Genomic DNA, 13,606 nt, shown 5'->3' with positions numbered 1-13,606 from the left:
AAGATCTCACATGCCTCGGAGCAACGGGGCCCTGGAGCTGCACCTGCGGAGGCCCAGGCGCCCTGGAGCTTGCGTGCAGTGACGGGACACAGCACCCGAACGAGCGCCGGCTCCGCAGCCGGAGAGACGCCGCAGCCGGAGACATGCCGCAGCCGGAGAGACGCCCCGCAGCTACGAGGACCCAGCGCGGCCGAGACTAAAGGTGAAAGAAAGGAGGCAACAGTGATCCAAATTAGCTTAATTTGTGAAAAGACATCAGAGTGTTTCAGACCTTGAAAAAATGAGTTCTGCAGCATGCATGTTTTATAAAAATTCTTTATTTTGAAATAACTTAAAACTTGAGAAAAAGTTACAAAAGTACATTTCATCTGTATAAACCTCACCCGGACTCAGCAACGCGGACATTTACCGCGTCTGCGCTCTGCCTGGGTGCAGCGAGGGGAGGGGGCCCTGCGCGTCAGACGCAGCCCGAGCACGCCCGCCGCGCGGTCTGTCCTGAGTTCCTGCCCGAGGACCCGCTCAGCAGGCGCGCCCGGGGGCACAGGCTCCGCCTGCTCACGCGGGGACTTGAGCCTTGCGGGCAGTCAGTGACACTCAGGGGAGCCGTCCCTTCCCCCGTGGGAACCCGAGGTGAGGAGCCAGGAGCACCGTCCACCCCGCGAGGCCCGGGTCAGCTGCCGCCTTCCCAGGACACCAGCCTCCCAGACACTTCACATATCAACACATCAGGCACGATTCACGGACGACTTCTGAATTTTTACCCGATATATAAAAAGTTAGAACCACCACCAGTCTCTCAGACTGCAGCCTCGAGCTCATCCTGTCTCTGAAAAAAATAAGACACTGCACACCCGCTCCCCCGTCTCCTCACTGCCTAGCGCCTGCCCTGTCTGCCCGCCCTCCCGAAGATACAGTTATTTGAAGATGCTTTAAAATACAAGTGCAATATAACCCTGGAGTGAAATACACTACTTTACACATCACAGTCGGCGCTACAGCTGCACCCACCTTTCACGCGAGCCGTACAAGGAGACACCGCGCACACAGGGGCCCCCCCGCCCGCCGCCCGTTACATCCTGAGGGCCCCCCGCCCCTGCAGGGCCTGGGTACACAGCTCTGCCCGCTCCCGCAGGGCCCCGGCCTCCGGGGCGCCCCGCAGCAGGAAGTGGCTGATGAAGAGCTTCAGGCCCTCACGCAGCAGGCCCAGCGCCGGCTTGTCCGACACCCTGGGGAGGAAGGGACACACGTCAGTGACCAGCCGCCCTCTCGCTCCGTCGGGGGGACCCCAGAGACGGAGACATGCCCAATTCCCACTGAAGCAGAGGGCTCAGTGCAGAACATGTTCTATCGGTCACAAATCATCTTCAGTTCACCATTAGGCAAGTCTCCTGTCCCCCAGATTAATGTACAAGATGTTATTAAAATTAAAACCGAAAAGCTGCACCTAAATACACATAAAACACGACAAGTTTGCTTTTCTAAGACAACCTAAGTGAAAATGCTTTTCTCTTTTCTTTTCCATATGTTTTCTCAAAAAAGCTGGGAACAAACCTTGCGAAAATCAAACCAAGATCTTCAAGTTCTGTTTCCATTAGCAGTATCTGTAACACTTTTCGTAAGAAGTGGGCTCTGGGTTTGTCCAGTTCGCTGAATTCCACAACCTAATAGAGTCAGGATAAAAAATAATAAAGTTACATTGGTTTAGCCAACTTTTCAATGATTTCTAAACAGTCTGAGGGATAACTACCCCCTCCCCCGCCCCCTTAACTAAGGTTATTTCCAGTTTTATAAAACGACCAGCTGAGGCCCTGGGCCCTCTCATCACTGGTGCAGACTGTGCGCCCACTGGCAAGGGGACTCAGCAGAGCTCAGTCAAGTCCAGGGGTGCCGAGCGAAGCAGAGCTCCTGAGAACTGAGACGGCGCGACCGTCTCCACGCCTCAGCGAGACTACCCCGACTGAAACCACACACACACACACACACACACACACACACAAAATCTAGGTCCAGGAAGGATAAACCTGTGTACATAAAAATCACAGCACGTGATTTTTATAGTGTATACACTATAGTGTATAGTGGCACGCTATACAAGAGTCATAAAATCTGAGAGGTGCAGAGATCAACGTGGCCACATTTCAGGCTTATGCTGAATTACAGGAAAGCACAGCCGCAGCCCAGAGACCCTGTACCGACTGGGCGGGGTGGACGTGTAGACAGAGGCCCGGTCAGACGCCTGTGGAGGGAGGACGGGCCGGCCTGCCCCAGGGGCATCTCCGGGACCTACTGCAGCTGAGGGACACCCGTGCGCCGTCCCTTCTGGGCTGAAACTCGAGCAAGCAGAAGGCGCGATCCCCCAGCGACGAGAAAGCCACAGTGGTCTGTGCCGTGGGTGAGCCCCGTGCCGGGCTGCGGGGCGAGGCTGTGGGCCCACATGCTCAGCGCGGCCTCTGACACCCAACCCCCACCCCACAGGCACAGGAGGTCAACGCGGCCGGTGTGCGAGCAGGCCCTGAACTCGCACCCCCGGCCCCACGGAGAGCAGCCAGCAGCTGTCACGGCGCCCTGAGCTACGGGCGACTTGACGCTGCCTGCTCGTCTGCCCGGATGATGAGGATGTTTCCCAGGCGAGTCAGGATCCAAGGATACGTGTGTTCCCAAGGCACCGAACACACTGGCCCCGGGCCCTGAGCGCACTTCTGGAGTGCACGCCCACTTATACGAGGACGTCTCCCCCTAAAATGCACGGCAGGACCACACACTCCCAAGTGGGGTGACTCCTGACACGTGGAACCAGAATTCGGAGGCGACTGTAAAGTCAGAGGGTTTTTTGACTTCCCACGGGGTCTGTGCCCCTGACCCCATGTGGCTCAACACTCAGTTGTATACATTCGGCGTCAGTGCCCTGAATCAGTCCATATGTGACACACACCTTTAAGAGGGAAAGTGGCAGTGACTTCGTCTTCAACAAGTGGGCCACCAGATGAACCAAATTAGCAAAATTAGTGGCTGGCAAATTTTCTAGGTCCCGAAATTTGTCCCATATGCTGAACTGGAATGTCATCTAGTAGAACAAGAAGGCGGAAAAAGTTAAAATTCCACAAATTATTAGAATAATCACTACAAACATAATCCAAAGTATAGTACTTAATCACTTAGATGTAACATCCGTAAGCTGAAGACTTCTTACAAACTACTACACTGGCTTTGTGTACACAATAGTTTGAAACCACTTCACAGTTATCTTTCTTTTGAGATGCTGTCCCTCAAATCAGAGAAACACGGGACCACACAGGCCCTGCCGGTGCACTAGGTCACGGCACCCTCATCTGTGACAGGGCAAGGGGACCTGGGGCCGCGGATCCAGGGAGCCCACCCGCCGCACTCGGCTCGGGGCCCGCAGTCAGACAGTGGACGGCAGGTGGCCTCCCGGCCCCGTCACCTGGAACCTCCGCTCGTAGGTGCAGAACTTGCCAGCCAGAAAGGCGTAGAAAGGGTTGTAGGTCTTCTCCTGCAGGCAGCAGTCCACCAGGACGTGCACGATCTCTCTCTCCTGCTGATCCTTAAGCCCCAGCCTGGAGGACAGAAGCCGGGAGTTCTGAACCTTCAACCTGCCTGATGTCGGCAGCCCGAGGCAGATAGCGCTCCCAGCACGCCCTGTCCAGCCGTCTGGTGAGGTGAGCCGAGCGGAGAAGGTGGGGGCAGGACTGGACGCTTGGAACAGGGGCCCCGGGCCAAGTGACCCCCAGGGGCAGCCTCAGCTGCGGGCCGGCAGTGCGGTCCCTGCCGCCCCGCCTGCTGTCCCCGTGGGGGCGGGTCTGGACACAGGAAGACCCACCCCTTTAGTGCTGTGTGGGCTCTGCACAGTCCTGCAATACCTCCCCTGTATTTCTTTCTGAATTTGAAGCAAATAAAGGAAAATTAATTAATACTAGGCTTTTTAGATGTACTTTGTCAAAGAACACAGATGCTTTTAAATCTCGTTACAACTGAGTATGGAAGCCACAAGGGAGGTCTAATTTAGACACAGTCAGAAAGACAACAGGCAGAGTCAAGCGACTCACGACAGCCACCCAGAGCCATCAGGTGGTCGCCCAGCGCTTCCAATCAGATCATAAGCGTCCGCACCCAGAGCGACCAGCGCTGTCAGCCGGAGGGACGCTGGGGAGGGGGCGCCCCAGCCCCTGACTCACAGGCCAAGTAGGAAGCGCACACGGGGCTTACTTCAGGAGCTTCTCGAACGCATCCAGGAAGTCTTCACTCGTCATCACCGTGCAGAATATGTTTCTCCTGACGTCGGTGTTCATTCTCTGCTTGCGGGCGAGCTCCAGGATCTTCGAGCTAACCTGGAAAGAAGGACGACAGGGTGTAGATCGTACAGACGAGTCACTGAAATTTCCCCTTTGGTTCAGTACAGTCACCAAGTTTCTAAAGAAACTTATGTGTGTAATCCTGTGGTTTGACCTCGGGGACAATTGTAAGTTACATGTAAATCCACACGAGTCAGTGCGGAATCTTTATTTCTCAGCACCCCTACTCCAACAGCAAGAGATAGAACAGACCCCCCAGAGGAACCCGCCAGGTCTGGAGGGTCCGCCGGTGTGAGCGAGGGCAGGGCAGCCAGGGTCTGACGGCCTAGCATCCCCTCGCTCCTCTCTGCTTCCAAGTCTCTCAGTTAACGTTCTGATACTTTCAAAGGAAGTAACAGAAATGGAATTACATGAGATCGCAAAACCACCGCAACTTCTGTAATATCGTCAAATAACCCCAGGGACAGCCGCGCGCGGACTCGGTCCCCCACGCACCGTCCCCGCGCGCGGACTCTGCAGAACCTTCTGCGGACCACCGTCCACCATCGGGGTGCCGCTCCAGGCGGACCCCACGATCCACCAGCGCCCGGCGCGCTCGGCGTTCAGGACGCTGTCCCAGGACACTCGGAGCTCGGGATCCGTCCCCGCGCCGGCGCCGCGCACCTGTAAGAGAGCAGCCCGCGCAGGCGCAGCGGCTCAGCACGCGGGCACCGCCCGCACGCGCCCGCTCCGGTTCCGGCGCTCCGGTGCGGGTCCGCTGTGCCGAGTCCCCGACAACCGGGACACTTAGCCCCCGGAGGTTCGCCAGCGTCAGAGGTGACCTGTCCGTGCGTGAGCTCCCTGGGCCCACCCCCAGACAGCTGTGGGAGGACAGCGGTCCTACAGGCGCCCCGGGGAGAGCCCACGGCCGGCAGCGAGGACGCCGCCAAGGGGCCTGTGATCTGTGGGACGCGGTGACAGGACCTGACCGAGTCCGGGGCTGAGGGAGTCGCCCAAGGGGCCCACCGCGAGAAGTCCCAGGGAATTTCAACAGACGAGCCCTCACCCCCAGGCTGACCTCGCTGGTCTGGGTGGGACCGCAGCCAGAGGACGCGCCTGAGGGCTCAGCGCAGAGGCGCCCACGGCTCACAAGCGGAGGTCTCACCACAGAAACCTGCAGCTTCCCCCCACCTGGGGACCCCCGCGACTGGACGGGCACCTGACCTGTGGCTCCCATCTGCTGGAGGACTCTCACAGGATCGCGCAGCCCGGGGAGCTTAGGCACAGGGAGGGCTCCCCAGAGAGGAGACGGCCCCCCAGGGAGGAGGAGGAGCTCCTCAGAGAGGAGGCGGCCCCCAGGAAGGGAGGTGTGCTCCCCAGGGAGGAGGGGCGGGCTCCCCAGGGAGGCGGCAGCCACTCACCAGGCCTCTCTGCAGCTTCCGCAGCCTCTCCACGGGCTCGGGGTCGTAGCCCGGGATCTTGCGCACGTCGTTGTTCTTCAGGGCCAGCAGCGTTTCCAGCATGAAGCGGACCTGAGACAGGCAGGAGGAGCCGCCCTTTCAAACGGGGGAACCGGTGGCCCTTAACTCGGGAAGGGAGGGACCGTCGTCTTGCAGCATCGACAGCAACGTGGCCGCCCACCCGGGGCTCCCCGCTGCCCCACCGGCCTCAGGTGCCCCCTTCTCACTCCTGGCCTTTCTCCTCCTTTAACTTTCAAACTGGAAATAACACTACTTAGAGAAGAGCTGCAAGCACAGCAGTGAGAATTTCCACAGGCCCAGAGCAGAGTCCCCCAAACATGAGCGCTCAGACAAACCCCACACCGCGTGCAGGGAACACTCGGGGCTGCCGCTGGGCTCAGCACACTCCCCCAGCCCTTAGCAAGACCCCGCCCCCGCCAACCTCCTCCAGCTTCCGGCCACCACCGAGCTAAACACATATGTCTGCTGACCTCCCTATAGTCAAAGCTAGAGATCTGTCTAGTCAAAGCAATGTATGGTTTTCTCAGTAATCATATATATGGGTGTGTGAATTGGACCATAAAGAAGGCTGAGCACCGAAGAACCGATGCTTTTGAACTGTGGGGTTGGAGAAGACTCTTGAGAGTCTCTTGGACTGCAAGGAGATTCAACCAGTCCATCCTGAAGGAGATCGGTCCTAGGTGTTCATTGGAAGGACTGCTGCTGAAGTAGAAGCTCCAATCCTTTGGCCACCTGATGTGAAGAACTGACCTTTTCCCCTGCCTTTTTCCTGAGCATCCAACACAAAAGCAGGGTATTGGTCTGGAACCCCCGCTCGGCTCCCATGACCCTCCGTGCCAGACATGGCGCCTCACCCCGCTCCGCGGTCCCCAGGACCCTCAGAAGGCTCAGCCCCGCCTACCTCCTCAGAGGGAACCTGGCCCTCGTCCCAGGATTTCAGAACTGGGCCAGTCTTCCTTTCCGGTCTGCGTCTCTCAACAACCTACTGCCCACCTGGAGACCCAAGCGGGGTACCTGGCGTGACCTCTGATCCCTGTCTCCCACCCCCTCAAGTCTGAGGACTTCTAAGTCCTAGACTCACACCCGCTGTAATTCTGCTAATCATCGCCCCAAGGTGGCTTTTCTCTCCTTTTTTGTAGCCAAAGTGACCTGAGCATGAAAACGTGTGTTTACCTACTCAGAACTCATCACATGCCTCAGGCCTCTGTATAAGGTTCTGATTCCCTGGGAGGTTCACAAGGCCCCGAGGCCAGCCGCTGCCTGCTCCCCGGAGGGAGGCCATCCCTGCTCCTCTAACGAGGCCCCTGCCTCCCCCCAGCCCCCCACGGCTCCTCCACGCCTCTCAGTCTGCAGACCAGCAGAGGCAGGAGTCCCGATCAGTCCCACCTTCCAGTCGGGGAAACTGAGGCCCAGAGCACTCGGTCCCGCAGTGGTCAAGCGCACTGACCTGAGCCCCTCACCACAGGCCTTCCCAGTAAGCCTCTTCTGAACAGCTGAATGTTCTTAAACCCCTGACAGTAGAGGAGGAGGTTCATTCACACACTGAAGAGAAAGCCGCAACACCAGATCAGGCAGGAGACACAGCGCTCATCGGGAAGGAAGGGGCATGCGTGCCGAGGCTGCGTTCAGGCAGTCAGGAAGCAGGTCGGGAGGGGCGCGTACCCTGGTCTGGTCCCGGAACTTGCCACCTGCTCCGCTGGCTTTGGCCTGAGTCTCAGTGATCAGCTCCTTAAGGGACAAAGCATCGTCCTTCCTCAGTGAAAAGCCCACGGTCTTCAGCATTAACAGGATCAGCTCAATATCTTTTTCCGTGAAAGTTTCAACAAGTTTCTTCAAAACGTCAAAGATGAGGAGAGACTGCACCACGTGGAAGTTGTACAGATGGGCGATAATGGTGAACAGGTTGTCACACTCCTTCCCATCTCGCCCGCTTTTATACACGTCATCAAACCTCCTCACCACCGCCTCCAGGAAGTGGGCGCCCACCTGGACGAAGAGCAGAAAACATGTGACTGCAAACAAGAATCGAGTTGGCGGGATATTCTCAGGGGCCCTTCTTTCAGCCTACGTGTATTAAAAGACTTAGCGCTTTAAAAATTAACATAAGATACACAGGTGGTAGGATACGAGATCTCACAGGGCAGAAAGTTTAAGAACTCGAGTCTGAGTGCACAGAGCTTCCCAGAGGAGAGCCTGAACAAAAGCAAGGTGCTCAGACATCCCTCCAAAGGAGGTGCCTTTTGTGGCCAGCAGCCACTCCGGTTCCTCGGAAAAACACAGTTGTGAAAACTGCTAAGAACACACCCACATCTCTAAAAACATGCTATCTAACACGCTCACTTCTCCGGCTCAGTCTGGGCCTGGAGGGCAGGGGCCTGGGCGGGGGGAGCGTGTTGGCAATGCTCCAGCTGAGACTCAGGGACCCAGACCACTGCAGCTGGGCTGGACCCAGGCAGGCAAAGCGCACGTGAGTGACCCAGGGGCAGAACCAGAGCAGGTGGCCAGTCATGGAAGGAAAGGATCAACCATCTAGGTCACGGGGGCTTGACGGAGCTTCCAGTGGGGGCATTAACCCACAAGGAGAGCGGGAAGGATAGGCAGGGACTGGCACTTTAAGACTGAGTAAGCCCGACCCCCGGACGCCCAGGTGGGCGGCTGGAGAAGCAGGGGCTGCGTTAAATCCCCAGTGAGGATGGACTGTAGCGGGAAGCAGGGGTCGTCCGCAAAGTAAGGCAGTGCTGGGGGACCTCAGGGAGGCAGCTGATGGGAAGGAGGGCACAAGCGCTCTGCAGGGGCAGCTCTGACAGGCTGGACGCGTCCTCTGGTTTCTAAGGAGCCGGGAACAGGGCCTAACTGTAAACACCCAACTCAGGCCTCCTCACTGAAGACGCCCCTGAGGAACACTCTTCCGGGAACCACCACTCTGCTACATTCAAACAGACCTTAAAAAAGAAGAGACCAGAATTCCGCAGACATCAAGAAAAAGTCTGCACCTGCAAAGCGGGGCTGAATGAACCCCTGCCCATCCCGCCTGGAGCCCCGAGGACGCGCACAGGGGTCAGACCCACAGGGGCGCGCTGCTGCTGAGAGACCTGTACCGCGTAAGGTCCTAAGGATCGACAAGCTCTTCTGATGCAGATGCCGCCTGGGAAAGGAGGCGTCGTTCACGTCCTCCCCCACCTCAGTATAAAGTCCTGTCATCAGAGCTCCCTAACAGCCCCGGAAGCCGCCACCCTGGGCGAGTGGATGCCAAGGTCAATGTAAGGATGAGGAAGAGGCCCCGCAGCGTGTGGACCCTGACCCGATGCAGGAGTCAGAGCAGGGACCGAAAACCCAGGGGCGGGAGGGAGGAGGCCAGGCTCCGAGCAGCGGGCGCTTCAGACGCACTGCCCGCCGAATCCTGACACACGGCCACGGCACAGACACGGCGGCCCCCGGCCCGCCCGGGGACACCGACGCGCCAAGCCCAGGCGCTGCCCTCTGTCTCACTTGATGCCGTTTCCCCTCACACTCCGGTGGCCCCCCGTCCAAAGGCCTGTGCTCAGACACCGGAAACAGTCACCGTCACAGCGGGGACCCAGAGAAGACGAAGGCAAGCTGGACACTGCGGTCCAGAGGGGGAGAGACTAATAGCCAACAAGGACCAGTCCGCACCGGAAGCCGGTCAACATCATGTGGGTACGGAGCGCGGCCTGGACAGAGACCGCACAGGGGCCGCTGCGGCCCGGCCACTGAGACGAGAGGCGCCTGGACGGCCAGCGGCAGCCCTACCTCGAGGCCGACGGTGCGGTGCAGGACGCTGACCAGGAGGACGTGCTCCATGAGCAGGCGGGCGGGCATCGCTGTGTCCGGGGCGCAGGCGCTCAGCACGACGGCGGTCAGCGTGGCGTTCATGTCCTTCCGGCTGTGGCCCATGTACAGCTCCTCCAGCTGGCTGCTGATGGAGGCCAGGTTCGGCTCGCTCAGCCTGCACACAAGTGGAAAGACAGAGCGACAGGGCTGCCGTTTTTGGGGGTCAGTTTAAGAAAAGGGAAAAGTTACTAATATACCAGCAGGTCCCATTCTGTGTAGGCAAGCCCCAAACCCAGCACATATGTACGGAACACACAATCCTCTGGGATCTGCAAATAACCTAACTGCTCTCCTTCCAGCTGAGATGCGGCCCCAGTGAAGCACACAGAGGATCCCGTCAAGACCAGAGACCGTGACAAGGACGCCTGCTGCCATCCTGACTCGCTGTCCCCAGGCAGATGCAGGGACCACCCTGAGCACATCCACATGTACTGCTGGGAGAATTCCAACTTTCCCATTGTCAGCTGGCATAAACGTCTGTACTTCCTGATGTGGAAAAACGGCCGTACTGGGTGGGGATGGGAGGGTGTACACGCACTGCTTCTGTGAGAGAAGTGCCTCCGCTAACATAAGCACCCCAGGCTTTGGTTAACTCCCAGAAACGCGCCTCCGCTGTCAGAAGGAGCCGGTCTCCTGAAGGGACAGCATGCACTGTCTCGAGGTTACCTGTTGATCAGACCTTTGACCTGCTTCTTGAGCCTTTCCAGCTCTTCCTTTTTCTGGGCATCCTCTGTCTCCTCCACTTGCCTCACGTGAGGTGGGATGTACTTTCCACCATTTTCACCAAGACTCTGCTTGAAAGGACAGAAAGAAATTATTCTTAGATACTGGATTCCTAGGCAATGGGGCAGCCGCTCACCACTGCCCACTGCTGCTTAGTGAACACCAGGTGTCTCCTGAGTGCCCACTCCAGCCCTGGACAAGCACGCCATCACTTAGGTAACTGTCAACACTCCATTTTATCACCTCCCTCTTCCCTCTGGAGCTCTGCTGATCTCGCTGCGCACCTCCGGTTTGTGCCTCCAAGGGCCCTACATCTGCCAGCCTCAGTCGACAGTGGGCACGGCCACGCACAAACACCGAGATTACACGCACCACCAACGTTGGAGAAAAAGTTTGGAAAAACTTCAAACTTGTTCAAAACTAGTATCTAAGTTTACATGATAAAATTAAAATCAACCTACTGCTCAGTTTCCTAGATTTTCAACTTACGGGATTATTCATCATTATCACCAACCCTCCCTGACACCTGAGTGACAAAGCCTTCAGGAAACATTTTTGTAAGGCGTGATCCTTGCTTGGACTGAGAAAGCCCATTTATGCACACAGAAACTTAATCGTAACACACCCACTAGTATGTCAATTACACTTCCATAAGCTGTGTAAGAGACTTGGGAACAGTCAAAAAAACAGTGCTCAGAGAGGAGCTGACAGCACGTGGGAACTTGCTCAGAGTACCAGGCTCTAAGGCACCAGGGACAGAAATGAGACAGATCATACCCTTAAGAAGGGGAAGGTTCCCAGAGATGTTTGACATTAACAGATAAACGCATCAGAAAATGAGGAAAGGCCTCCTGCATGAAAGTTATAGTGAGTACAGAGACAGAACACTGAACCAGTGAGAGGTGGAGAAGGAAGTAATTCTAAAAGGTACGCGCTGAGGTGAGGGTGTTTTAACAGGCAAGGGGCCATCCCTCCAGCCCGTCTGCCCTGCCATGGGTTGTGAACTTGGTCCTCAATGTGAGACCTCCAACAAGCCAGTGTTAGAGATTAGTCCTGGGTGTTCATTGGAAGGACTGAACTGAAGCTGAAATTCCAACACTTTGGCCACCTGATGTGAAGGGCTGACTCATTTGAAAAGACCTTGATGCTGGGAAAGATTGAGGGCAGGAAAAGGGGACAACAGAGGATGAGATGGCTGGATGGCATCACTGACTCGATGGATATGAGTTTGAGTAAACTCTGGGAGTTCGTGATGGACAGGGAGGCCTGGCATGCTGCGATTCATGGGGTCGCAAAGGGTCACTGAGCGACTGAACTGAACTGAACTTGTGCTTTAGCAGGACTCACTCCGGGAGCAGCTGGACAGGAGAAGGACTAGGTGAGGGCAGGCAGAGGTGCTGCAGCTGCCCCCGGGATACACCAGAGGTGGAACAAAGCAAGGGGGAGGGCAGTCAGGTTTGGAGCCTGAAGACAGCGGTGGGGACGCCCCCAAGTCCCTGGGAGAGAAAGGTCTCTGGAGATGTCTTCTCCCTTCTCTATTGCCTGCTGTGTGCCCAGTCGTATCCGACTCTGTGACCCCAAGGACGGTGGCCCGCCAGGCTCCTGTGTCCATGTGATTCCCCAGGCAAGAGTACTGACCTGACAGACCCACACCCAAGCGCAACCCTCGTTCGTCTGAAGGAGATCCCAGAGGACTGAGATCGTGCACACGATACCTGATCGTCTGTGCGCACACCCTCCGAGGAGTTTTCACTCCTCTTTTCATCTTCTGCAAAACGGACCCTCTTTCTGCCCCCTTCCTCCTTGGCTGCGCCCTGGGCTCCACGCGCTTCCTCTTCGGCATCATCCTGGTCCTCGTCCTCCTCCTCCTCGCTCCACGCATCCTCTGCCGGCTGCCCGCTGCCCCCCTCCAGGTCCTGCTCCTCCCATCCGTCCTCGGCGTCAGTGTCCAGCTCACTCCCAGAGAGTGTCGGGCCCGCGCCCTCCTCTGCCTCGCTGCCGCTTTCACACAAGCCACTACTTTCCCCAGAGCCCAGGGCCTCCAGGACATAGTCGAGCCCGTCGCGGGCAAAGCTGAGCGGCACGGAGCTGCTGCCGTCGCCCTTCTTCCTGCGCTTGTTCAAGCCGAGGCGCCGCTCCAGCTTTCGGATCTCGCGGTCCTCCTCCTCGTTGGCCGCCAGGAGCGCCCGTTTCCGGGAGGCGGCGGCGGCGGCAGCGGCGGGGGTCTTGGTCCTGCCGGGCGTGCCCTGGGCCTGGGTCCGGGCCGGGGCGGCCTTGGGCGGAGCCGAGGGGGGCCACAGCCCTTCGGACGGCCGATCGGCCTTCTCCCGCGCCGCCTCCGGCCGGGGGCCGCTCGCTCCCCCGACTCCGCCGCCGCTGCCCGGGCGGGGGTCCTGCGCGGGGCCTGCCGCCCTCTGGAGCCGGCGCGCCTTCCTCAGGTGCCGCTTCTCCCTCCTCAGCTCCCGGCGGCTTTTCCTCCCGCCCGGGCGCGCGCGGCCCGGAGCGCGGGACCCCTCGCGGCCGCCGGGGGTTCCGCCCTCCGCGGTCCCCTGCACGAATTCCTCCACGGTTAGCTTCAGCCGCCTCAGGGCCCCTTCCCCACGGCCCCCCAGCCCGCGGCGCGGCCCGCGCCCGCCTGCGCGCTTCCCGCGACCCATGCGCCCCCGGAAGCCGCCCCGCGCCGGCACCTTAGCGCCGGTGGACGCCGCCATCTTTGGGGACGCACCAACGCGGGATTTCCGGCCGGGACGGAACTTCCGGGCGGGGAGCGGCGCGGGGCGCGCGGCACAGAGCGGGCCGAGGCGCCTCCCCCTGCTGGCGGGAGGCTGGCAGCGCAGGCAGCCGCGCGGTTCACAATCAGAAAACAGCCCCGATGTCTGTCAATAGTAAACCAGGTAAGCAAACCACGGTATCTTCACGTATCAGACCACTATGCAAACATAAAAACCGAGAGGACTGCCGCTGCAAAGAATAATCGAGATGCATGGTAAAAAAGAAAACGTTGATTGAAAACAAAAAACAGGCATAAAATAATTCTACTAATTAAAATTCAAAAAGAGACAGAAATATTTGGTCTTGGATGCAAACGTATGTGGTCAAACCAAAAACAAAGCAGCTAATAACCCCGCCTGTTTTGAACGGTGGGTCCCTCCAGGCTCTCCCACAAGCCCACAAGAGGGGCTCGTGAGCACACAGTATTACTTAAAAACGAAAACCTTAGGGATGATGGTGAAGAAGGCTCGGCGCTTTCTGAGGGGGTGG

At 58.2% G+C, this 13,606-nt stretch overlaps 1 protein-coding gene across 2 annotated transcripts; it reads right to left on the bottom strand.

The window, feature by feature from the left end:
- Positions 1–301: 301 nt before the first annotated feature.
- On the bottom strand, positions 302–13,066 carry NOM1 (nucleolar protein with MIF4G domain 1). 2 transcript variants are annotated; one of them, XM_065939583.1, is made up of 11 exons: positions 12,061–13,066; positions 10,289–10,416; positions 9,542–9,737; positions 7,433–7,756; positions 5,711–5,821; positions 4,806–4,973; positions 4,225–4,346; positions 3,443–3,575; positions 2,933–3,064; positions 1,552–1,661; positions 302–1,226 (listed from the first exon to the last, which is right to left on the bottom strand). In XM_065939583.1, exons 1-11 carry the CDS (start codon positions 13,054–13,056, stop codon positions 1,070–1,072), a joined length of 2,577 nt encoding a protein of 858 aa, XP_065795655.1. In that variant the 5' UTR covers positions 13,057–13,066; the 3' UTR covers positions 302–1,069. The 2 variants fall into 2 exon arrangements, with proteins under 2 accessions (XP_065795655.1, XP_065795656.1); XM_065939584.1 differs by having other exon boundaries at positions 10,289–10,413.
- Positions 13,067–13,606: the final 540 nt, after the last annotated feature.

Source organism: Muntiacus reevesi, chromosome 6 (genome assembly GCF_963930625.1).
Source record: "Muntiacus reevesi chromosome 6, mMunRee1.1, whole genome shotgun sequence".
Taxonomy (NCBI): domain Eukaryota; kingdom Metazoa; phylum Chordata; class Mammalia; order Artiodactyla; family Cervidae; genus Muntiacus; species Muntiacus reevesi.
Note: the sequence above shows the minus strand (reverse complement) of the source record. Positions and strands in the feature narration are given on the sequence as shown.